General features: G+C 47.9%; 1 protein-coding gene across 6 annotated transcripts in view; it reads right to left on the reverse strand.

Annotated features, from left to right (window-relative positions):
• ptpn4a (protein tyrosine phosphatase non-receptor type 4a) overlaps window positions 1-24,918 on the reverse strand; it is a 60,526-nt gene extending 35,608 nt beyond the window's left edge. For 4 of the 6 annotated variants that reach the window (XM_088930364.1, XM_088930363.1, XM_088930361.1 and 1 more), the window contains exons 1-2: window positions 24,354-24,918; window positions 2,191-2,345 (exon numbers count right to left, since the gene is read on the reverse strand). In XM_088930364.1, coding sequence (XP_088786490.1) covers window positions 2,191-2,328 — 138 coding nt within the window. In that variant the 5' untranslated portion in view covers window positions 2,329-2,345; window positions 24,354-24,918. The remainder of the gene's footprint in view (window positions 1-2,190; window positions 2,346-24,353) is intronic. The other 2 variants (XM_088930365.1, XM_088930362.1) reach the window with 1 other exon arrangement.

Consider the following 24,918-nt stretch of genomic DNA (forward strand, 5'->3'; position numbering starts at 1 on the left):
ATAGTTCAGCTGGGACTCAAAAGCCTTTTGATAAAAATGTACAATGACCTCAGTCTATAACATGAGCTGACAATCAGAACTCCAATTAGCTACTTTCTTCTGCCTCACCAGAACTGATTTCTACTTTTCACAATCTTTTTTTTTTTTTAGGCTTCAGTTCATCAGCGTTGTTCTATGTAGGTCAGAGGTTGCTCTGAAAACACTTTCGAAAACAGAATTACAAAACTGATTCCCCGTTCAGAAAGCATAGCTGATTTCAACAGGCAGAAATCAGGGTGGAATATGAATGATACATTGATGAAGTAGGTGGCATCCACTTCAGCACCTCTCATCGAGCTGAATCAACGTCATACCCCAGTTTTCAACGGTACGTGTTTGACAGTTAAAAACATGCAGCGCCTCAGCAGTGATTGTGTGTAATTGCTAAACCACTATATTGTATGTGTTTGCAAAGTTCGCTACAGTTTCTTAGTCAAACAATTTCAAATGTACCACACTGTGAAAGATGACATAAGAGATCTCTGAATCTCTGAGATAGTGTATTGTTTTCCTCTGAATCAGGTCTTTATTTTAAAAATAGGAACTCTTATGACCTTTTTTTTAACATACTGGCTCCAGTTCAGCATAAATGTCTGGTATCTACCACCATTTGTAATCTGTAATAAAGACTTTCAAATTCCAATTTACTATATTGCTTATTTCTGCTACAAAAAATCACGTGGGGAGCAAATTCTGACATATCCACGCCAATAAAAATATGAAGCAGAGTAATGGTAACAGTATTTCGAGGCTGAGCAGGACATTGTGGGCTTTTCTGGTGTTTGATCCAGGTGTTGATCATTATTTCAACCTGTTCTTACTGGAAACAGAATCTTGTCTGAACTGCTGCATCTGAAGCGAGGACATTTTTCTGCCCCGAAGTCACACTTAACAAATCAGTCCTCAACTTGATAGCAAGGTGCGACGTGACGTGGGCTGCGCCTGCGAGAGATCCTCTGCAAGTATGTGCTTGAGTTTTATGGTAGCCCCAGGAGAACATTTCAAACCGGAATGTCAGGCATTTAAAACTATGAATAGACCAACCCTGACTGGAGCTCTTCAGCTATAAATGACTAGATCTCCAACACCTAAAATTAGCCTGTGAATCTGCTTACACCACTGGCAGTACAACTTGACAACACTCAAGCCTGTGCAATCAGTGTCTGGCATTGCCTGGGATTAATCATTATTCATTTCGCCCTGTTCTTTCCTGGAGAGAGACCCAGGCAGGCACAGGGCACAGGGCAGCTCGCGACCCAGAAAGGGACACCAGTCCAGAGCACCAACACAATTCAGGGTCACCAATTAGCTATTTCAGAATGTGTTTAGAAGGCAAGAGCAAACAAGAACCATTTTTAGAGAAACCGAGCGAGCATGGGGAGAGCATGCAAACTCCACACTTAAAGTGCCCTAATCTGAAGCCATCATGCCACCATGTGACACTGTTTCATGAGGTATTATGCTATTAACATGTGGTGCACACTGCTCTAAATTTCTTAGAACAGAATGTCTTAGACATTACAAGGGCTCTTAAGTCAGTATCACGTCTGACAATAACCAGAGCTCTACACTGAGTGTATGGACAATTTAAATACTTTTATATCAATCTACAGTAAAGATAAATGACAGAATTATGGTAAAAAATACAATCTTGGAGGTTAGACAATCACAAAAATGCCAAACACTTTTCAGGAGCCAGCAGCATCACACATATAGGTTCCAACTGTCCTAAAGATGTAACTTTACAAACTGCTTCTCACATTACAGTACACATGTAGATCAAATCACTTGTTTCGAAATCAGTACTGATTCATTTGGTATATCTACGCAGTACTGTAAGAAGCAGCTCATTGCATGTTCGGGTATTTTCAAATAGTAACATTCGTGACCTTGTACTGTATACATGTGTTACTGTCCACATCGTGTATACTGCACGCGTGTAAGAAAAATACAGCGCCACCGAATGTTTGGGCCACAGAAGGGTAAACCAATTAACATAACCGCAGTGCTGCATCTTTTCTGTAGCCAATTGTCCAAATCCACCAAAAGGACATGGACATTTAAGGGGCGTATTTATTATTCCGTGACAGCGGTTTCACAAGCACGTGCGGGCCAGGCGGGGGCACTGTCGATGCCGAGGGAGATACTTACATTAACTCTGAAAGCCTGAACAGTGTTGTCCAGCAGCAGAACATTACAGACCACCTCTGTGTGCTGCCGGTCCCGAGCCAGCTCTGACGCCCGAACATTGTAGCTTCTGCCAGCTGGCAACCGGAAGCGTGCGGTCATTACTGTCCACACCGGATCTGCAACACAGCCGAGAGAGCGGACATGACATGAGACCGCGCGGCGAATCGCCCCCGCTCCTCCCCCCCCCCGCTCCCCCGCGGCCCCCGCGCCCGCCTGACCGAGCGCCGCCCTCTCCGGGCCTCGTTTCGGAAGAGGGTCTCTCCGAGACGGGGGTGACCACAGAGGCCGAGATGGAAATCCATTAACCAATCAATCCCCGCGTCCCGTCCTCCTCTCCCGGGGAAGAAGCCAGGATATCTGCTTCGGGCTGGCGGCATGTCCCATTACCCCCCGTCCTCTGGATTCAAATCTGTCTCCTGTTCTCAGGGTTATCTCCACTTCCCCTGGTTGGCTTTTGTTTCCACGGGGGCATGTGTCACTGCTAATACCGGAGAATCCAGATAGATTTGGAGTTAGACTGGTGAGGATTTTAAACACTCGGATCAGGTCCTCTCCCAGTCTTCTCTATTCAAAACTAAAAAGATTCACTGCTTGTCCATGTAGGACCATCTCCAATATGAGCATTCACCCATTATCTATACTCTGCTTTCTACTTATTAACCATTTCTCAGCCCAATACATGGATTTCGCATGAAGCCTTACCACTGGCCATTTAAGAATGAATCCTATAAAGAACTTTATTAAAAGCCTTCACAAAACCCACACACACTTTGAGAACATCCTTTAATAATAATTCAGATACACAATGATTTTCAGCAAAACTAGAAACGTCTAAATCAAATGCAAATTTCGAATACTTAAATAAAACCACTGAACTCCCCAACCTCCAGCTACAAAGACCTAATGCATTAAAGAAATGACAGAGGTCATGTCCCGTTTGTTTAGAGGTGGCAGATCAACACAATGGTCTTTATACGGAGCAGGGCTATCCATTATGGTCATCTTTAAGGAGCCTCACTGACAGCAAACTAAGAAGCAAGTCAGCTAACTGTGCAAAGACCCAAAGACAAATGTTAAAATAGAAAAAATATATGGGCATCCACTTACAATACACATACGTTTATGTGGATACAAGAAAAACTCCTTTGGTGAATTACTGTTTAAAACTTTGGATCTTTATGTGTTTGATTAGAGAGGAGGAGGTCGATCTGTTTTTAGAGTTATTTATTCCTGGCCAGGAACACAACTACCCAGAGCCTATCGCAGAGACAACAGCACGTCTCAGGGCCAACAGGATGAAGAGGTTTGGAAATTTCAAGGCACAAAACCTACACAAACTACGAAATAATCCAACTGTACCATGTAAGACTACAGAAGCAGACAGCAACCTTTAGAATGAATAAAAATCCCTCAGTTTACCAAAAGACTCACGCAAAAGAAGGAATACAAAACGAATTACTCAGAACATTTCAAAAGTGGCAGGTTTGGGTGTACCGAAGTGAAAAATGTAAAACACCCCATTTTCAGCTATTTTTGTAACACTGAAATGACAAGCAGTTCTCAGGGCACATGCACTGTGTTAGGCGCCGTGTGGGATGAGAATGTTTTATAACAGCATGAGCCAGAGGCCAGTAAGCCATTCAGCACAGATTCCTACTGCTGAAGAGCGAGCGATCGCTTGAGACCTGGAAGACAGGATATCACTCACAACAAGACCCCTGAAGGAACGGTAGACACTTTGGGATGGGTATTAGAAACTCAACACTTAGATAACGCAGGAAAAGGATGTGTCAATGCAAACACTTTCTCAGCAGAGCCCCTGTGGTTCAGCCCTGCTGCCGACAGCTGCTAATAAGCACAACAAAACCACCGACATCACGTCTCTTCAATAATACATCAGCACACAGTACGTAAAAAAAAGGGTGGCCATTTTCCTCACTAGAACTTTGTGAATCTGCTGATTTTGTTCAGTAAACATCACTCCTCCTGTGGAAGCACTCTTGACAGCTGCCCGTATTCAACCAATGACCAGCAGAGAAAAGAGCACCGAGAAGCGAAACCCCCTGCTCCTGAAGCACATTCACGTCTTCGCCAGTTCCTCACTCCACGAGGCCCATGGTGAGAGTGTGGGTGCTCCTGCTTCCCCAGCACTCACACAAGACAGCCTGAGCTCTCCGTCTGCACCCGCTGTGCCACCAGCATGTCAATATTAGTGTGACCGCAGGTGACAGCCACCCCCACAAACTGTGGCTGCCACGCAGAAGGACTCAGAGTGACGGCAGCCCTGCGCTTCTTGGCTTAATTTAGAACACGCACTGGAAGAAACCGAAAACACAACAAATGTTAATGCTTTACTAACGAGCTGGGGCCCTGGGTTTAATTCTGGACCTGGCTGCTAAGTGTGTTTGAGTTTGTGTGCTCTCCCCCTGCTCGCATGGCTTTCTTCTGGCGTCCTGCCCAGGGTGTATCCTGCCTTGCTGGGATAGGCTCCGGCTCCTCCACACCCCGAAATTACAAAAAGCAGTCAGAAAATGGACAGATGGAGATGCTTCTCTGTATCACTTGCATATAGTTTTATAAGTAAGGGACTGTATTCAGAAAACATGCAAACAACTATATACCGCAATGACAAAACTACAGAACTGAAACAGCCACTTCAAGCCAGAGTGCTTCTGTAGGCAAAACACCCCCATTCACTGTCATCAGTACCTTTCTTACATCTCATCAGAAATCCAATGACTATGTTTCCAACGCTGAACCTAGGAAATGCCTGTTCCTGGAATGCACACAAGCTCATGGAATCCCACAATTACAGACGGCAGACGTGTCTTAACCAAGATAGAGAAAAAAACAACTCTTGAATTTACAGACTTGAAACCGTGCTCATCATGAGCCACAGGTGAGCTCTGCCTTCTAGGAGACCGGTACTGGGAAGGGGAGGAGGGTGACGGGCATGAGCTTGTGTGCAGGAGAGTCCTCTAGCTCCTTGTGCACCCAGAGACATCATTTCTATACATGACAGCCCTGTATGTGACAGCAAGCACAGGAGAACTCCTCACACAGGAATCTCATTCCAGTGACAACTCGTGAAAACAAACTGCATCGTAACTCATCATTCACGGTATGAAATTTGCCGTGTGAAGGTAAAGAACATTCTTTTGTTCATTTTCAGATATTTTTTTAAGCTACACATTGGCTGCACCTTCTCATTCAGAAGGGGGAAACACTTCCAGAGCTTGTGGCTTTCTTTGCAACTGCAACTGCTCTGACAGGTTCTGCCAACCGTACGCTCTGGAGAGGGACAAGGCAAGGAATCGGCCAGGAGGGAAGACCAAGGACTGAGATTCGGTCATTTGAAATCCAGACCTTTCACACTAATTCACTGGCATAGAAATTAAACCTGTACGATTTATTTTACGTCTTACCATAAAATTGTAAACGTTTTCTTGGGCTTGTTTGTTTAAAAATATATATTATCTTTCCCAGAAGAACACCTGAAAAGTGTTCAGCGGCTGAAAAGTCATTTACTTCTTTATTAAAGACAAATTTACTTTGTAAACAAACACGCTTGTAGAATTTGGAACAGTTAGAACTCAGAGAGCCTTCATTCACAAAAAGGGAGTGCAGCAAAAATAGCTTTTTATCTGTTTCACTCTCAAGGCAGGAAATTGTAAAAGGCAATATACAAAACATTACTGTATCAGTTATCGATATAAAAACCAATGCTTTATTGCCTTTGCTAGGAAAGAACATTCGCCATGCTTATGGGAGACTTTTTGTTAATAATGTTACTGCCAAGAAAAGTGAATAAAAAAGCTGAGACATTACATGGAGCTTTGTCAAAGGCATCATTGCGTTCATGTGATACAGCAGCTTACATCAGTGCTAGAGCCACAAGATTTGCTTTAACTCTTGCCCGACACATTCAAAATTAAAAACGCAGATAACATGGCATGTGTGTGCAAGCTACATTCTTATTCCTTATAAATTGCACAGCTGTGTTTCAGCAGACTAATATCGAAGAATATCTCGCTTCATGTAAATGCTCAAGACAGGAAAGGTTCCGAACAGAACACAGTGCTGGTAAAATAGCCCATCGGCACTCCTTATTACATTATTATATTACAGACAACTTTAACCTCAAGGATAAGGTTTCATAATTTGTCAATACTGAATGCTAATGCCATACGCAGATGGACACTTGTGTTGCGCATCTCTTGCAAGATGACAGTCAGGCAGAATGGAAAACCAGCCGCCTATTTGGTACAACGAATCATGTCTCAGCCCTTCGGAGTCCACGAGCAACGAGAAGGAGCCGGGGCCCTGGTGAGCAACCGCAGTGCCAGCTGAACCTATGGGGCGCGAGGAGAGGGCGTTAGGACAGCCCGGAGCCCACACAAAGCCGAACCAGCCCCCGTCTACCCGGCGCAACGGGGCAGCTGGACGGGCTCCGAGAGGAAACCCCGTCAGCACAGGAATGAGGCTCGCTCCTCCAGCGGCTGCTCCTGACCGGGCGCGAGCTGGCCAACAATGGCAGGAAGATAAACACCTTCCCAGCAGGGCCTTGCGGAACCCCGATTACAAGATTATTTCCTCAATATGGAAGAGCTGTCAGCAGCAGAGCCGTCAAGCGTGCCAAAGAAGACGAACAGCATGATGCAACTTCAGCTACCCGCTCTGAGGTGTTCGATGGCTGGAGAAGCAACTGGTAAAAACAATTACAGATACAATTTCCCTTTGATCTAAAAGAAGCATAAAAACAGCCCTTACCTTATAAATCCTTATAAATTCAAGGTGATCCATTTTGGTACTGTTTTGTTTATTTGAGACATTTACAATAAGCCTGTAAAAAATGCTCTCATAGCCAACTAAAGGATAGATTTCATAGAACCGATGCCAAAATCCACAGCACCTTTGACAACAGCAAATGAGCCTAAGAATCAGAGAAAATCAGAGCAAACGGACTTCAGACACAAGACTCTGCATGACTAGTTTCAAGATCCCACGTTAACCTTTTCACCTGAAAATACTACTGCCCAGCAGCTGGTCAATAACACGCATTGTGCACTGCTCTCAAGCTTCAAGCACACTTTAGACTACAGCAGGATCAAATATGCAAGGACTCTAATGAACTGTGCTGTGAAACATATTCCACCTGCTGGACAAGGAACTGTCTTTTAAAGAGTGGCATGGCATTTTCGTCGCATTGGTCCAAGGAAAAAAAAAAAAGAGAATCAAAAATGTCTTTAAATCTCTAACAAAAGAAATCTGAGACTAAAAATATAGTGTACTGCCACTGATTAAGTTCAAAATACAAATCCTGCATAACCTTAGTTTAGCACGGGTTACAAAATAACCAAAAAAAAACACAAAATGAATACACTGGGTCTAAACGAGGAACTTCCAGAATTCAATGCGGACTATCCAGTGGTGTTTAAATGAATTATTTGGAAATTCAGATATGATATTTAGGTGGCATGATCTGTAACACACTCCTGGGAGTAACACTATCACAGTGTTAACACCTGAACTCCTTTAGTGATTTCCAGTTCAGTGAATGTCAAAACTCTGGAGTAGCACAGGAGGGTCAGCATACACCCACCTTATTCTGCAATACATCCAGCAGCCTCTGCGCTCATACAGTACATACTGAAATGTCACTCTCGCATAAGGGCTGTAATCTGAAATGCATAAGTAACATTGCATTTTTCTGCACGGAAGCAAGCAACGAATGTTCACGTCGTTTTTTTTAAATGTTTCTCGTACATCAAAATACATCAGCCCACAACAGATACATACAAGGGCCACTCTTGTAGTGTAAAAAAACAGCCTTCACTCAACTCCAAAGTCCTTTCATGAATCCGGGCTATACAAGCACACTGTCCACACAGGCAGACACAACCAGACTGCATTCGGCAGGGCTGACAACTAGTTCATTCTCTCGGAGGTCCTTGCTTAAATAAAAACAGAGCAGGATCACATTTCCAGCTGCCTACAGTAGTGAATGACATACAAACCAAGTCAAAACGAAAATGTCCGCTTTCGTTTTCTTTCTCACTAAATATAAAGACTGTAATACAAAACCGACAACGAGATAACAATAATAAACATTTTATCTCATAGGGAAGGAGGTTCTCTTTACTGAGGCATGGCCATTACTAAAACTAGCGTTTCAAAAGAGTAACTACACCACAGATGCATTTGCCCGTTAACAAGTCTGTCCCCGTAACCACAAATGCACAAACAGTAAGAGCGCTTGCATGCGTGCCAAGGTCACGAAATCTGCACTTTCAGGACCAGTAGAACAATTCACTTTAACAACGAGCCTGGAAACACCACATTCAGAATTTCCCCCCCTAGTTGAATTCACAGGCTGTGTTCATTAGACAAACTCCCAGTGCCCAAACAGAAGGTTTTATTTCTTGATGCTCAGAGCGCCTGACCATCTGGGTGCCTTTTGCCTTCTTCCCTGGTGCTGGTTTTTTGAGACCAAGCCACACATGAGATTTGAGATTGCTGGCCCTCCTGGGCTCCATGCTCACCCCCCCCGGAGCAGCAGACAGTGAGGACAGAGAGCCCTGTCGAGACTGAACCCAGCGTCAGGCTCCTCCTGACAGGTAAGGAGGCATCCTGGATCACACAAGCAGAACAGCTAGGAAATCCACTGGCATGTCAGACAAGCCTTCTAGTCCTCTTTAAAAGAGCAACTGATACATTTGTGCATTTGTATTTAGAACCTTGACGTAAGAAAACATTTTCTCGGAAGATCGGTTTTACAGTGAGAATGTTCAAGTGGCATTTGAGAGTAATTAGGCACGTTTGTAATTGGCATATTAAAGCTTTTCTAAAAATATTTCATGTTTGCTGCAGTTCACTCATGTGACTCTACTCCAGGGGTGGGAACGCTGCAGAGCAGCCAGGACTGAGACCATAAGCTGCCAAGCAAAGCAAAGCAAAGCAGAAAGGCTGTAGCAGTTTACATATGAATAGTCACATGTATGCACTACTAATACAAAACAAATCTGCGCACACGCACACACAGGAGCTGAAGAAACGCACTTGCAAGAAAGCACTTCACCAAAAGAAAAGCTCAAACAGAAATTCCAACCACAAAAAAAAAGCTGACGTAGGAACAGCTTTCGACTTGTGCTGCCTTCAAATCAAAACTAGAGTCCCGTTTAAGGCCATATTTAAGTCAGAAATTGAGTGTAGGCACATTATAACATTTCGTTCCGTGCAGAGCAGTGGGTTTTTGGCTTTCTGCTGCACACTGCCCTGCCCATGATCAGGTCAAGTTCATCTTACAGTCCTGGGTTACTGGTCCAAGAACTGCAAGAGACAAGCAAGCAGGACAGGCTGTACTGTCTCCCCTCACTCACAGCCCTGCCTGGGCTCTTTTCTGACAAGCCCATGCCCCTGCGCAGGAGGAGTGAGCTTCTGTTCCTGCACCTCTTCCTTGCTCCTTTCTCCTGACTGCGTCTGAAACCGCTTTCCAGCACAAGACTCAGCACCTCAGCCGGCGTTTCCTGACAGCTTACTGTTGGGTTTTCAACTATTTTTCAGCTGCCTGGATTTTAAGAACTGGGGGAAGATTAAATGAAATTTAGCCAGTTCACAAGGTTTAAGATTATTGCAGACTGTAAAACAGGATCTTTAATGACCCATTATGCGGGAGCTCTGTCTCATGCAAAGGTCAGCACCTCCAACAGGACAACGTCTTTGGTCATCACAGTGGGGCACTGCTTTGGAAATGTAGAGGGTTCACAGATCATGTCACCAGGGTCTTTGGGACACGGTGACACTTCACAGGGGTCTGAGCCTCACAGAACTTGAGCTCTTCCCTTCAGCTCAGCCCCCCCAGCAGCCATTCCACATCTACACGCCGGGCATTAAACCACAGACTCCTACCACCCCGTCTCAACGGGGCCAGCAGGGCTCTCGTCTCCCGCGGTTGCTAGCTCCTGGATAGCTCCGGGAAGCAATCCCGGGCTCTTCAGCGGAGCACTGCCCCACACAAGCCCGACGCCCGAGACACAACTCAAGGAGCCTTCTTACCTGGGCTGGTACCGCTCAGAGAAAGCTCACCAGCACCACCCCACCGCGGACTGAAAGAACCCCTGGCCGAGAGTGCGAGAAACACGCCAACCCCAGACACCCCTCTCGAGGAACTCGGCAGCTCCCACTGGGGTTTCATCTCTGGCGGCGACGCGCTGCTGCACTTGCGAGCTCAAGATCGATCCTGCTCTTTCTCAGGCTCTCAATAATACCTCCCCTATTCGTCTCCCCATCTCCCTCTGCCCCCAGATCCGCCTGTCACTCCACGCTGGAAGCATTATGCAAATTTATTCCGAAAGAGCATTCAATTTAAAAAGACGCGCACAAATAAAAGCCCCCGTCTGCCAGAGCTGTTCACAGACCCCAGAAGGGGAAGTCTGTATTTAGCACCAAACCAGACACAACCAGGCACGTTTTAGATCGTTCCTCTTTGTGTGGCTTTTTTTTTTTGAGTGTTGTGTCAGTCACACGCTAGCCTTCTGAAACCCAAAATAAATACGCTTCCTCAAGTGACCACTGCATCCGACACAAAAGGGCATTCTTACGTCAAGAAACTGCACGGCCTTCTTCAGAGAGACACGAGGACTTCCTAATCAATATTTTACACAATTTCCAAGAGCAAGAACTACGTGCAAAGGGCAACTGGAAAAGAAAAAAACCAGGGATGTTGACCTTCTGAACAAATCCGTATTTACCAGTCGCCCATGACCTTTATTTCGGTAGTTCCTGAGGTTTTGCAGCACTAATTAGTTATGTAGGCTTGCTTAAAATTTGAATAAAGGTTGCAGTCCGTGGCCTCTGGCTAATAACTACTCCTTGTCTGCCATTTACGTTCATCTTCAGTCTCCGTCAAGCGTGAAGTCTTCTGACAGCAGCAGAACGTGATTTCCGCGAGTTTCTCCACCCGGGCCCCGGTTCACAGACGGAGCCTTCTTTCTGCCCCTCTCCCCACTTCCTCCACTCCACGAGTCCAGCTGTGAGGGGCCGAGCACCCCCGGCCGACACACACACACACCACACACACGGCGCAAAGTTCACCTCGGGACCCGGGGAGGAGGAGGAGGAGGGGGTCACCTACCGACACACACTGCGGTCCAGAGAGAAACAAAAACACGCAACGGTTTTCAACTCGCTCCACCCCGCGACCTCCCGGCCTCGGACCCTTAAAAACCATCGCCGAAGCCTCCTCCTCTTGTCTTTCTCAGCTTTTTGTTTGCAGGATGAAGGGTCTCTGCCCCCCCCCTCCCCCCGAGTGTCACTGACAGCCGTGGGCTCCGCTGCTGGCAGCCCTCAGAGCCGGAGGCCCGCCCGGAACACGATCGCGACAGGACCGCTCCAAACACACACACACACACACACACACACACACAACAAAACAAAAACACAGAACCTCTCGCTTTACAGACTCCCATCGGTTCCACTTCTTGAACCAAGGTGAAAGATTCGTAAACTGAAAACGAAACTAGCCATTCATTGGCGAGGAACACCTACCCTTCCGAGTGAATCTCCGAGACTTTGCACAGCGCTCATTCACTGCTACCACGACCCACAAGCCGTCAAAGCAAGGGCCCGTCTGCACTTCGAGGAGAATGGCTGCGTTTACCCCCCCCGTGCGGCCGTCCAGAAAAAGGTCTGCACAGGGTCCGAGCCCGTCCTAGGGGAGGGGGGGTCCGGCGCCGGGGACGAGGGGGGCAGGCAGGAAGACGCACGGCGCGCTGGCTGGAGCACCCACCTGAAGACAGGTCGGAAACTGGAAGGGGTGGGCGCACTTCCCTTTAAAAAATACTGGTCAGGCGGCAGGCCGCTTAGCTCGGTGTTTAAAACAGCGGCGCAGCTCCGGGAAAACGATCACGAAAAAGGCTGATGAGTCGCAGCGAAACGGGTGCCGTTCAGAGGCGATGGCTACCCGAAATAAAAGACGCCCGTACAAGAAAAAAAAAAAGAAAACACCATCCCCCGACTCCAGAGCAATTTCAGTCCGGAACCCCGAGACGCCGCGCTGAGGTCCCCAGCGTGTCTCTCTCGCACAGGACCGGTCTTCGGTGCCCAGCAGTGTTGACGGGTCCCCACGCCAGCCCGCGCATTGTGACGCGACAGACGAGGGCCACGCCACGCCGCGCCGTGAGACGCGGAAGAGAGGCAAGGCTCTCTCCAAGACGGAGGACGTGCAGGGCGACGGCCTGTGTAGCCGTGCAGAGGGGCTGGGTATCCGTGTCCAGGTCCCAGGGCAGGTGTCATGCCTGCAGCAACAGCCCTGCTTGCTTCAGTCCTCTGCTAACCTTGCCATGGACCGGTTACAAGACCTACCCCCACAAGCCTGTTCGATGTCCAGCAAGCACTCTAACCGCACTATCTTGCTAAACGGGAGCTTCCCCGTAACGGGTCCTCCAGAGCGAAAATGACATGATCTGAACTTGAGAAACGGAACCTGCCAGATTTCTCCTGGGAGCCACAGGATGGACTGGGGGTCTTCTCGGAGCAGGTGCGAGTCATGAGGGCACCGTAGCTAGCCAGCTTTGCGCAGTGCTAGAGCACCAGCTGCGAACGCAGGAGTTAGAGGTCATGTGTAAAGCAACATTTCACATCTTACATCAAGGCCTTCTTTCAACTTGTAGCCTGGCATAATCTACTCCATCCATCATTGCCTGAACAGCCTAGATTTTGTTGCAAACTCAGAGGTCTAACAACGAATATTTGGGCGCTACAGTACTTGAAACAGAGGTGTCCCACTGAGGAGCTGGAGCTGGCCATGAATCCGAGCTCTATCCCACTGACAATCCCCAGGCTCCGAGGGCCAAGTGCACAGCGAGATGTTTCAGAAGTAGCGCAAGGGTGACAGCCAATACACACAAGAGCAGGACTGCAATTCAATCACAGTAAGAAGGCAATGAAATGCCAGAAAGAGCTTGAAAAGAGGGAATTGCTGTTGTTGGTACCGTTATTGAACTACTGAACTAAGCTGCCCTTAGTTTCTTTTCCCCAAGGAAACAATTTTTGACGGTATTGTACGTTCGTCCGCGTTAATCACGCCTCGGATTCCCCGTGGTGCCGTTTCGGCCTCGCGGATTCCAGAGGCCGCTGTCCGGTCAAAGACCAGGTGTGTGTCGGAGCGGACAGTCCACATCAAGCTGCCTGTGAAGGACGGGTCAGTCTACTGCACTCAGGCACAGATACACACCGTGGACAGCCCACAAGAACACAAATGAAGTTTTATCAGTAATGGGGTTTGTGCTTTTCCACTGTTACGATGATCTAAGGGAACCACAGTTAAAGCATTGTAATATAGTTCCCTAAATATTTTCAGAAACTATTTGTGTTGCTCCAGATTTATTTGATACACTGCCATTTAATAATTTAAAGAATGCAAACCTAATTTTACTTCCGGATTATATCTATAAATTTGCAATTAGAAATAAATGGGAAGTTTAAAAAGTTTTCTTCACACACGGATTGGTTTTATTAAAACGATTATTAAAAGTGTATTAACACCGTCTAAAACCAGTGCTGATCATGGACTGAGATATTCAACGGTTGTAAAAAAACAGATTAAAATAGATACAAGTCTGTATCTCCTCTAAAACTAGTTCTCTCCTCTATTACCGGTATGTCACTTTACTGAGTAATTAAATGCCCTGGACAGCTTGGACAGTCGCATGACTGTCGCAAACAGCAGAGAACTGCAGAATATCACCTCGACTTTAAACCACACGTAGGAGGAGTAAAATGACAAAAATGCATTTCTCTGTAGCATGAAAACCAGAAATTGGGAAAACAAATGCAGTATTTGCAATCTCCGACTGCGATGGTAAAATGAGGAGGAAGTATAGGGGGGGAAAAAAGAGGTGAAATGGTATGAAATTATTTTTCGGGTACTCTGTACAAACAGAAACACACATCAGACTGCTGGTGCAATCTGCGGACGTGAGTATTTTCTTTGATTTGCCTCAGAGCAGGAGTAGGGTGGGGAGAAGGTTTTGGTTTGCAGATATACAGTATGTGAAGGACTCAGACAGAAGCAGCTGAAGGAGGGAACTGTGCAGATCCAGCTGGGGATAAGCCTGACCTGGCGGTAGCTGGAACTGAGAAAGTGGACTCTCAGTGTTCGCAGGGCTAAAGGGGTGGAAGAAACACATTTTCACTGTTCAGGGTTCTGCAGACTAAGAAAAAATCCTGCAATACAGCACAGATTAAGAATTGAAAAATGTCATTTTTTTCCCCAATTAAAGATACAAAAAGCTAATGACTAAGAAATTAGAATTGCTCACTAAAAATAATTGCTTATTTAACCTTTTTGGCGGGGCAGCCAATATGTCCTCCTTTTTGGAACATTATTGAAGTTCAAACTAAAACACAAGCCAGTCTTCCTTAAAAATAAATGGAGAAAATTCCCTTACTGCTCCGCTCACTGGCGTTCCAACGCGGGGCTGCAGATAACCCAACCCGCCGGCGTCACACAACACGACCTCTTCACGTTCATCACGTGAGCAAGACGAACACCTGCCTGTGGACACTGTAAACCCACCGGCGGGCCAGCTGTCATCAGGGCGAGCTCGCCCCCCCCCGCACCCCGACAAACAGGGCCGCGCGCCTGTGGGGGATTCCCGACGCAGGAAGCACGAAGGAATCCAAGGACAGTGGAGAACAGACGAGCCTTCAGAGCCTGGAGACGGGCAAGGAAGTGCTTGCTCATGGCTCCCTTGAGACGGAGGGACCGTCTCTGGCAGGTCCTGCAGAGCCAGACCGCGGGCTGTACCCCAGCCAAGTCACGCCAGCCGCACGTCACCCGGCGCCCACTCGAGCGCAGGAGGAGCTCCGTGATCCCGGTGCCACAGGCTCGGGCCTGGGTCAGGACACGAGCCGACTGTGAGCGGATTCCCCCCAAGTGGCAGAGCTCAGTGAATTGTGGGGAGAGGGTTAGGGTGGGACACAGCGCCCCCTCTGGCTCGGGGGGGCTCTGCAGGCCAGGGAGTGAAAAACACAACAGCCGTAATCAGGAGGGTACTTAAGAAAAAACTGAGCTTGTTATCAGGGAACTTTCCTACAAAAAAAATGAAGAACCGGTATGTTTAATTGTTGTAGTTACCATATCCAAATTTGCTTGAAACACTAACTTATACTGTTTCACAACGAATGCTGAAAAGTAGCTCGGCGGATCCGATACTCCAGAATGGAAATGCGTTTCAGAAGAGGGATGAGAACATGATCCCTTTTAAGTCTTGATGGGCAACACCAGCTACTCATAGGATCTACTTCTTAAATTTACACGTTCTGATCATTACAAGTCACTATCAATTTGTTTCAGACAAAACTGTGAATGGAGATTTCATCATGACGTAACCCATCCGTCCTTCCTGCCGACTGTGCAGTAACATTTTAATTAGCGATCGTGCTTCTGTGTAGAAAAGAGGAAACGAATGGCATTATCAGGCAGACTGTTTTAAACAGAGCCAAGGCAGTAAATGTAGACAGTGTTGAAAGCTGTCAATCAAGAGACCACTGCCAGCCTAATCCCTAATCCCACGATTTGGCTGAAAGAGAACTTCTAAAACACTCCACCCAGAACTGTTCTACGGCTTTAAAATAAAACAAGAAAATGACCCAAAAAAAGCACATCCTGTTGGGCGTGATCTGCTTAAGAGTTCCCCCATTTTCCCCTGAAGAAAATCACATTTAAGATGAGTGCACACAGGGAAGATGGGCAGCAAATACAAATCACAGGTTAGCTGCCATGGAGCTCTGTAAAGAAGCAAGACTCCTACAAACAGAACCTCTCATCCTCATCTCCTGTCCACCTCAGGAATGGCTTTCCATATCTGTTTTTCACAGAAAGCGAAGACACAAAGAAACATCAGGAAACTATCCCAACACGGATAAAGGCGACTTATAAAGTAAAAAGAAAACACTGAAAACCTTAGAACGAGCCAAGTCGCGCTTACTTGCTAAAACATTCCTTCCTTCATGCCGTGGCTTGTCTGTGAAAGGAGCGAGGGTCGAAGCAGGAATCGAGAGGTCAGTTCATTTCAGATTCCGGCCAATTAACCTCCGCCCCGGGAGAGCCGGACCTCTGTCCCGAGAGCACAGCGAATGACGGACGTCCCAGGACTTCGACGAGCTGGCGCAGTTTTAAGTTTCAGATTCCGAGCGGCGCGGCCGTTTAATCTTTCAGCGATGGCAAGACCGAGAGTCGGAGCCACCTGCCCGTGCAAACGAAAGACTTCGACACGCCTGCAATCACCAGCAGCATGTTTGTGCGTTTTCAAGGAAAAAGTTCTTCACGAGCTCAGTACCGCCCCATTCCTCGCATCTCCACTGCGGAAGAGAGCAAGCGCACCTTTCTCTCGCGTATATACTGGCACTGGGCTGGCATCCACATTACTCACCTGGTGTCCCCTTCTCACAAACTCTCCATTTGTTGTGAAGAAAAGGAACTTGCTTCCCCACTAGAAGTAGAGGCGTCTCCCTGCTTCCTGCGCAGGTGAACACACTCATTCTACAGCTATGTAAACACGAATTGTAACCAGATCCTAGCACTGTAATGAGCCGTCCTGCCTTTTTCACAGCCCGCAGCTACATTTAGCAACACTGAGACAAACACAAATGCAGCGGGAAAAAAAGTGAGAGAATTCTGTGGCTCCCACTGCGGAGCTGGGTAAAGAATTTACCAGAAACACAGCATGGAGATCAGAGCACAGCATTGCTGAGCAGCAAGGCTGCAAGTAGGCCGTTCAGGTTAGCTGCATGAGTGGAAGCTGGTTAAGATACTTGAAGCGAAACACACAGATGCTGCAGCTGACACTGGGAAATGAGTGTCTGGCGACTGAGCATGTTTCAGAGCCAAAAAACGTAGACGTGAAGTAAAAATAAATACTGCCTCAGCGGCTGTAGTATTAAATTGAGAGTTAAAGAAGAGCAATCTGGGTGAAAACACTGACATAAGGGGCGGGCGATGCAAATAACCTCCAATACGTCCAGCACTTCAAGAGGCGTTGGGACGGTGAACACTTCAAATGCAAGGGATTAAGACCAAAAGCCACCTTTAATGGGAAACAGGAGCATTTGCATTTTATCCAGTGCCTGTGCTTAGTTGCGTTTACCTCCATTGGGAGAAGATTCTCCTGCCCACAGGGCTTGCAGATCTCAAGAGCCCCATCAATGTACACTGGGTTCTAAGAGTTGATATCTCATACCAGGCTCTTCGAATTTCATGTAGGAAATAAGCTCACTTCTGATTCTCATTTCTTCAGCATTAAATTGTCTTTCTAAATCTGTTTTTCCAATTAAGCTCAAAAAGCATAATACTTAGGAGTTCGGGGGACCGATTAAGGGAACATGATTCTCTTCTTTTTTTTTTTAGAACAAATGATCAAAACACAGAAGCTCTGTTGACATTTGGTCTTTGTTCACCTCCAGCAGGAAGCGAGCGAGTTACAACAAGCCACATTTTTAATACATCAACAAGTGCCACATGTCAGACACATCGGGCGGAGAAGGTTGTACTGCACTGGATTGGAGATGAAGCTCTTTTTTCATGACACTATGAAGCTCAGGCTTAACATAGCAGAGGCTGCGCAAACATTCCTGTTCACACATCCCAATATGCACATGTCCAAAACTGCTGAACATTATTCACTTAGAGGCCAGGCTGCCACCTGGGAAATGAAAAACTCCATCCATGCAGAACAAACCGAAAACTAGCTCCCGATTTTTTGGAAAGCAATTGCAAAACATAAAAGACTTATATTGATATCTATTTCATTTCATCTCGCTTTTTTAGCAATTTTGAGACATTTCCCTTTATATCATGAGAAGGTGTGTACTATACCCTGTGCTCTCTGCTCAACTGACTTGAGTTAATGTGCAATCAGAAACAAGCGACAATTGTATAAACATTTTCAGGCAAACAACAACTGCATCCAAGATCTAATAATGTCACAAACATGAGTCATCCAATAACAGCTATCTAAAAATTTGTTAAATCAGACTTTGAAAATAAACTAAGCTTCACAACCGGTTTTAACAGTAACCATGAAGACAAGTACTATTTTTTAATGTAATCCAGTAAAAAAGTCCAGTGACTTCAACACAGGCTTTCAAATTTGTAATAATATTACGTGAAAATAAACCCTGTATAGTAGTATGTACTGTATAGTAGTAATAATCGTATTACTATGCCAAGAGGGGGAATTCAGAAATCAGGGCATAATTAGCTACTAACTAACGAACCGGGGGTACTATATTGAAGGAAATGCCATACGACGCATGAAATGATCAACTGAGCTCCTAACTACGTGGTCATTAAACCACACCAGTGACACTTCGTAAGAGTAAGGAGGTTAAACACTGGTCTTGCTGAAGTCCGCTTTAGGCTTGCTCAGTCTGGATTCCCTCACTTCAGCTGGCAAAGGGGTTTTCTCCCTCCACAAGCTAGTCTGCCGTGGAGAGGAGCCGTTTGTGCAGAAAGGCGGCTGTGCAGCAGCAGGTATACCGCGCCCTGGCGTCCTCCCGCACGAAGAGCAGCGTACGTGACCGCAGCGACGCGGGGCCGAATCCACACGCCGGGCTCCGTGGAGACAAGACAAGCGCCGACCCAGGTCCCGCCACCGCAGCCGAGCAAAGCCAGGGAGACACAAGGAGACCTGGACAAACGCTGCAGAGGACGGGACCCCGCGGGTGGAGGGCAGCTGGGACAGTGGAGAAGCTCAGCGACGGAGACGTGAGCAAGGGCTCTGCCAGGAGCCAGTGATGACCGGAGGGGGAACTGATCGTCTCCCACATCGGGCACGCCCAGCCCTGGGGGGTGTGCCAGACCGCGCGGTTGCTGTGGCAACGTGGCGGTGCGAGCCAGCATTCACACAGGTGTCATTGTAATTGCAAGGGATTCTTACAACTGAATACTACTGTGACAAACTCACACAAGATACAAGATCATCCAAAAGAATAACAACTTTTATGCACCAGTTTCATACCTGACGAGTTTAAGTGACTGGATTGCTGAAATATCTAAGGATACAACAGGGCTAATGATGGATTTCATTCCTTACTTTAAACTGAAGTTCATGTAGGATGGCACAATATCCTGTATTGGATAAAGCAGTTAGAAAATGGTTGGATGAAGATCATTTACTTATTTCTGTCATCTTAACATCAGAAAAAAAGAACTGAATTAAAATCTGATTATTTCCATTGTGGGTTTTCTTTAGAAAAGGCAAAAAAATACCGTAGACAAATGCAATACATTCCACTAGACTTTAAAACCATTCATCATAATGAGAACAAAAAACAGCTATCACAGTTTGCAGTATAACTTAATCTTTCGATCTGGCTTTTGTACGATAACATGTATATAGGAAACATTCAAAGTGATTCTTATCACGGTGGGTACTTTCTAGAGACTTATGTTTTCCACGGAAACACCATCACAAAAATGTACGCAGTGTTCCATTCCACCTGATGAAAGAAAGAACGTGCCCTAAATAACCCATGTTTATAACGAAACTAGCAGCACACCACCATGTCCTCTGATCTAAACCTGCGCGACACTTTCTTCCAACGATACATTCGTGCTATTCATCTTGTGCGTCCGTCAATCCGATAAAGCTCTCGCTAAGCCCACTGCTGCAATGTCTCAATTCGGTTTACCAACGCGGCGACAGTGCGTGCATCTAAAAGCAAAACAGCATTTACAGTGAGGGCAGATTCATGATTGAGTGGCCCGGGCAGGGAATCAGCTCGTCTGCTTTATGTACCAAAATATCATAAAAGCCATTACCAGTAACAGAATTCCGGTCTGCCATTCTCATTCTTCGACCAGCTCGCTCCTTTCATTCTTAAAGCTCCAGAACAATCAGCGCTTACTTCATTCATATTTTCAATGCTGCACACCCCCAGAGCTGCCGCTGGAAACGCTAAGCCCGGCTATTCATTTCACTGCTGCCTGCACACACACGGCATTGTACACACCTCCCCCTCTGCACCAGCTCGGTGGTCTCTCCCGCTGCCGCCTGTCCGCGCTCATTCACTGCAGAAGAGCAGTGAGACACGCCGTCTTCTGCAGTCGGCACGAATCCCGTTCCTTTGGCGAAAAGGACAAACTTACAACGTGTGTCTAGAGCAAATCAGTTTGTTTGTTTTTTTTTAATAATGACGCTTCCATTTCCGAGCAGGAAACTGGATGAAATCAGCCCTTAGGGATAGGCTCCATTCATTTCTATGTAACATTCCTCTTTACTTTTGCCTTTTTGACACATATCGTATTAGGTTGTGCATTGGTGCGACACTAACATTTTCGCCTTTTGCCTTATTGGAAAGCTCTACAAGACGTCGCAGGGGGAGCCAGAAAAAATAATGACGACAAAAATAAACCGGTCACAAACCAAATAATATACAACATGACCATTTTAACGCGCCTACACGGCAGACCTGCCATCGTTTCACTATCTCTATCTAAATAAAGACAAACGCACACATACCGTACGGTTCTATGGGTCTACAGCTGCCTGCGAGCAAAAGTATTTAGATCGAGACATGACTGGGGGGAAAAACATCTGTACGGAAAAGCAAACCGGTGCACGACAGGGTATTAGCCAAGGGTTTTAAGAAAAGGCTGAAAACAATGTTCCCTCCAGCGAGTCCACCTGCCTGCAACGCCAGCTTGGCTCTAGAACGTGGGAAAGGTGATTCACGAGAGGACGCCTTTCCTCCCATCGAGCCTGTCTGGGTGTTAGCAAGCACCGCGCCGTGCAAGTCAAATTCTAAAGCTCCTGCACACCTCCAGCTGCTCCACAGACCAGGGAGGGGGAGTGTCAGTAGGGGAAATGCCACAAGGCCGAACGCCATTATGCAGATCTGTTTGCAGGGCGAGACCCTGGCTTTCTAGCGTGGGACGCAGTTCCTTAATGCAAAAGCACAGCAACGAGGCTCACACCATCAAAGACAAAATACTGCTTCATCACGTGTTCCTTCCAGCAGTGAAAGGGCCAGACTGGGCTTCTGCCTTGTCTGGGTCACTTCATCTTCCTATCTGGTTCAAAAACTGAGATCGCAGTAGGCCCATATGCAGCTACAACTGAGGACTGTGCTTCTGAAGGTTTCGAATAATGGGTCTAGAGTTTGTGGGCATTGCTACATGAGTAGTAGTGACTGTTACATACTTGTCTAGCATGTTACAATGTACAGTGCATTAATAATAATAATAATAATAAACATTGATATGACACCTCTAAAATCAATCATCTCAAAGCACTTACTAGCCTCTTTCTTGCTACAAATTAAGCGATACCCCAAAAGAAAATACTGCCAGCAACTGCATGCTCATTTGCAAGTGGAGCAAAGGAATTAGTAATGAGTGCAAGCACATTATTAACAGGAAATTATACCCATCTAAAGTATCAAGTAAATCAAATAAATGTATCAAATGTATCAATAAAAGTATCAAATAAATGCCAACTTAAATCAACCCACTATACAAATTTTAGTCAAAACCTTCAAAAAAATCTTATCAAAGATGACACATTATGCAAAATGATTTATAAATAACTCAAAGAAAGGCAGTCAGACCAGCAACACACAAAAAGGTTATTTACATTAAATTCCACTAATAACCCACATAAGGTCTAAAGCAATCCACACATCTACTGAGAGTGCTCAGATATGGACCCCTTCTGTGTGTGCTCGTTTATAGCATGATCTTTATCACGATGCAACATGTGTTAAATACAGATCAATGAATGGGAGATAATCACAGTTTTTTTTTTTATTGTGGCATGTCTTGCACCACAGTCACAGCAAGTAAACCATGTGGGTCTTTGAACCTCTGCAAAATGACTGATTTAAACATGCCCTTGACCCCAAACTAACCGGCTGAGTTGATACAGCGTTGGCAGGTCTGGCACCACCATAAAGTGGTGCTGTGCTGAAGTCCTGTACGATGGAGGGCAAGCACATTTCAAATGCCCTCGCAGTATTAAGTACGTATCCTACTTGTGGGCTCATCCACACACACACGATCCTTTGTGAAACCTTCACACAACTGTACCTGTCCCATATCCATTAATAAGTCTAATTTACTACCAGTGCTTATATGCACATCAGGGGCTCAGCACGGAAGGGCCAACACTGAGACCCACGGTCTAACCTGGCCTTCCTGAGCAGCCCTGCAGACCGCCGTGCCAGCGGCGCGCTAGCCATGTCCGACAGTACCGCCGTGTGCCCGTGAGAACACGGGACAGGTCACCGACGAGTGGAGCTATCCGACCCCCCGGATCCCACCCAGCTGTTTCCTCCAAGAACCCGGGGGGGGGGGGGGGGTGTCGGCTTCAACAACATGGCTGGGGTGACCTGTTCCATACTCCCACCACTCTCTGCATAAAGCACTTCCGCCTGTGCCCGCCCCGGACCGTGTTTCACCGCTCATCCAGAAGAGAGCCGCTGAGGGTTTTCAACACCCGAGTCGGGCGCTCCCTCGCCGCGGTGCAACAGCCACTACTACACAGCTGGGCCCGTGTCGGTGTGGCCGACGGGCTCCGTTATTTCTACTGCTCTGGGTTGAGCAAAAACTAGGATTCAATGACAACTTACTAGTACTGGATGCTCCGTCAAAAAGAAATGCCCTCTTTCGTTTTTCCCTCTCCTACACTCCAAAAACACCCCGTCTGTCCACCGCCTCGCAGCGCCGCAGACTGGACGTCCCGGAACCCTGTTCCTCCCCAGAGCCCGTGTGGGCGAAGGGCGAGCCGCTGACAGGTGTCCATCTGCCCAGCCGGCCCCGTCACCGTCCGAGCTCCTCAGCTCTGAGGCTCTTTGCCAGGCAAAGGGAGGACGCCGAGCCGGACGCCATTACTGGGGAAAGGGCAGACTTATCGGGACCGCCTGCCTCGCCAGCGAGGTCCCCACGCCGCGCGGCATGCCCACGGCCATGCGCCACGCCACGCCACGCCACGCCCCTGTGCAGCTGGGCGTGCGGAGTGTCCACTACACGCCACACAGTCACCCGGGGGCAGCCAGGCCTCGCCGGGCACCCCTTCCGGCAGGTCTTTTCCACGCAGCGCCGAAAACCGCCCACCGGATTACACGCGAGAAATGTTCGGTGTTAAAGCCGGTGTTGCAAAGGCCAACCGATTTCCCGTGTTGTGGGTTTCCCGGATTAGCGGCCGGATTTTTCCGCGTGTTGGCACGTCCTCCGCGGTGCAGGGAGACACTGGGAGCTCGCCTCCAGCTGGAGCTGCGCTGCGGAGCTGCGCTGTGCTAGCGGACCTCAGCGCAGGGCACAGTCCGCGCAAACACCACGCCGACGCAAAGGACACCGCAAAGCCAGCTCGGCTCTCGGCGGTTCTCGTTTCAAGGCGACGGGCTCCCGTCCACCTCCAGCGGGGCGCAGCCGGGTCAAACGCGAGATGAAGCAGGGAGCCCGCGGTCGCAAACCGAGTTTAGGTCATAATAAAAACTGAAGAACTTCAATCTCCGGCACCGAACTTTGCAGCGAGCGAGGGAGACCAGCTCTGGGATCCGGTCACGGGAGATTGCAGCCCACGTCTCCCGACATAACCTTCCCCGTGATCGGGAGACCCGTTTTAATTCGGCCGCAATTCCAGCCTCGTCGACGAGACACCCCCCCCCCCCCACCACCACCACCCAATACCACCCAATTTTACCGCCTCCCCCGGATTTTTCCACAAAGTGCGTTCAATCGGGACGGATCCGGCGAGCTGCCTTCCCGAGCGCTGCGTGAACACGTCTCGCCTGCGGATGTTGATGTTGTTGTTGTTGTTGTTGTTCTTGCTGCTGCTACCAGCTCAGCTCGCATGAAGACCGATGCCGACGCAGGGGAAACCAGCCGCTCGCCGGACCCAGGCTGGCAGAGCTCACTGGACTGGAGAAAGAGCCCCTTGCATCATGCAGGCGCTCGGGTCCTTTCAGCAGCCTACCTACATGCTACAGTCTGCTCAAAGGGCGTCCCTTCCCAAGCGCACAGCCACACAGACGCTCCCATGTTGTTTTCCGCCCGTGGCCGCTCGCACCGCGGTCCCGGAGCGGTCCTGGGGTCAACGCGCAGTTCGCAGCGGGCCGCTTACCTTCATCAACCGCCCCAGCACGATTCTGTTGTTTTCTCTCTCTCTCTCTTTCTTTTTCTTTCTAATGGAAGAGGGGTGTTAGAGGAGAAAGGGTGGTGGAGCAGATTCCAGTTTCAGTTCACCCGCTGCAGACCCACAGCAGCAGCAGCAGCAACATCATCATCATCGCTCATCACAGCCGAGCCTTGCGCGTCCACTGCGGGCCTCCCGGGTCGGCTCGCAGCTCGGGCGGCGAGAATAATCCACGGCACGGGGGGGGGTGCAGGCGCACAGAGCAGCCGGCCAGCCAGGCGGCCGGGAGACACCAGGCGCCCACAGCCCGGCGGGTCCTCAAGCGCGACCCCCCCGCTCTCGTCTGTCCACGCGTGTGCGGACGCGCTGGCGAAAAACCACTCGGACTCAGGAGGAAAAAAAATACAAAGAGAGAAATCTCCCACACACACAAAAAAAAAACCCCAAACGTAAAAAAAAAAAAAGGGGGGGAGAGAGAAGGAGAGGGCCCGGTCTCCTCGCCGCCGCCGCCGTCTCGTCCTGCCGCGCGCTAGCGCTCCCACTCGCCGAGGCT

This window comes from Atractosteus spatula, chromosome 13, assembly GCF_055471065.1.
Source record: "Atractosteus spatula isolate fAtrSpa1 chromosome 13, fAtrSpa1.hap1, whole genome shotgun sequence".
NCBI lineage: Eukaryota > Metazoa > Chordata > Actinopteri > Semionotiformes > Lepisosteidae > Atractosteus > Atractosteus spatula.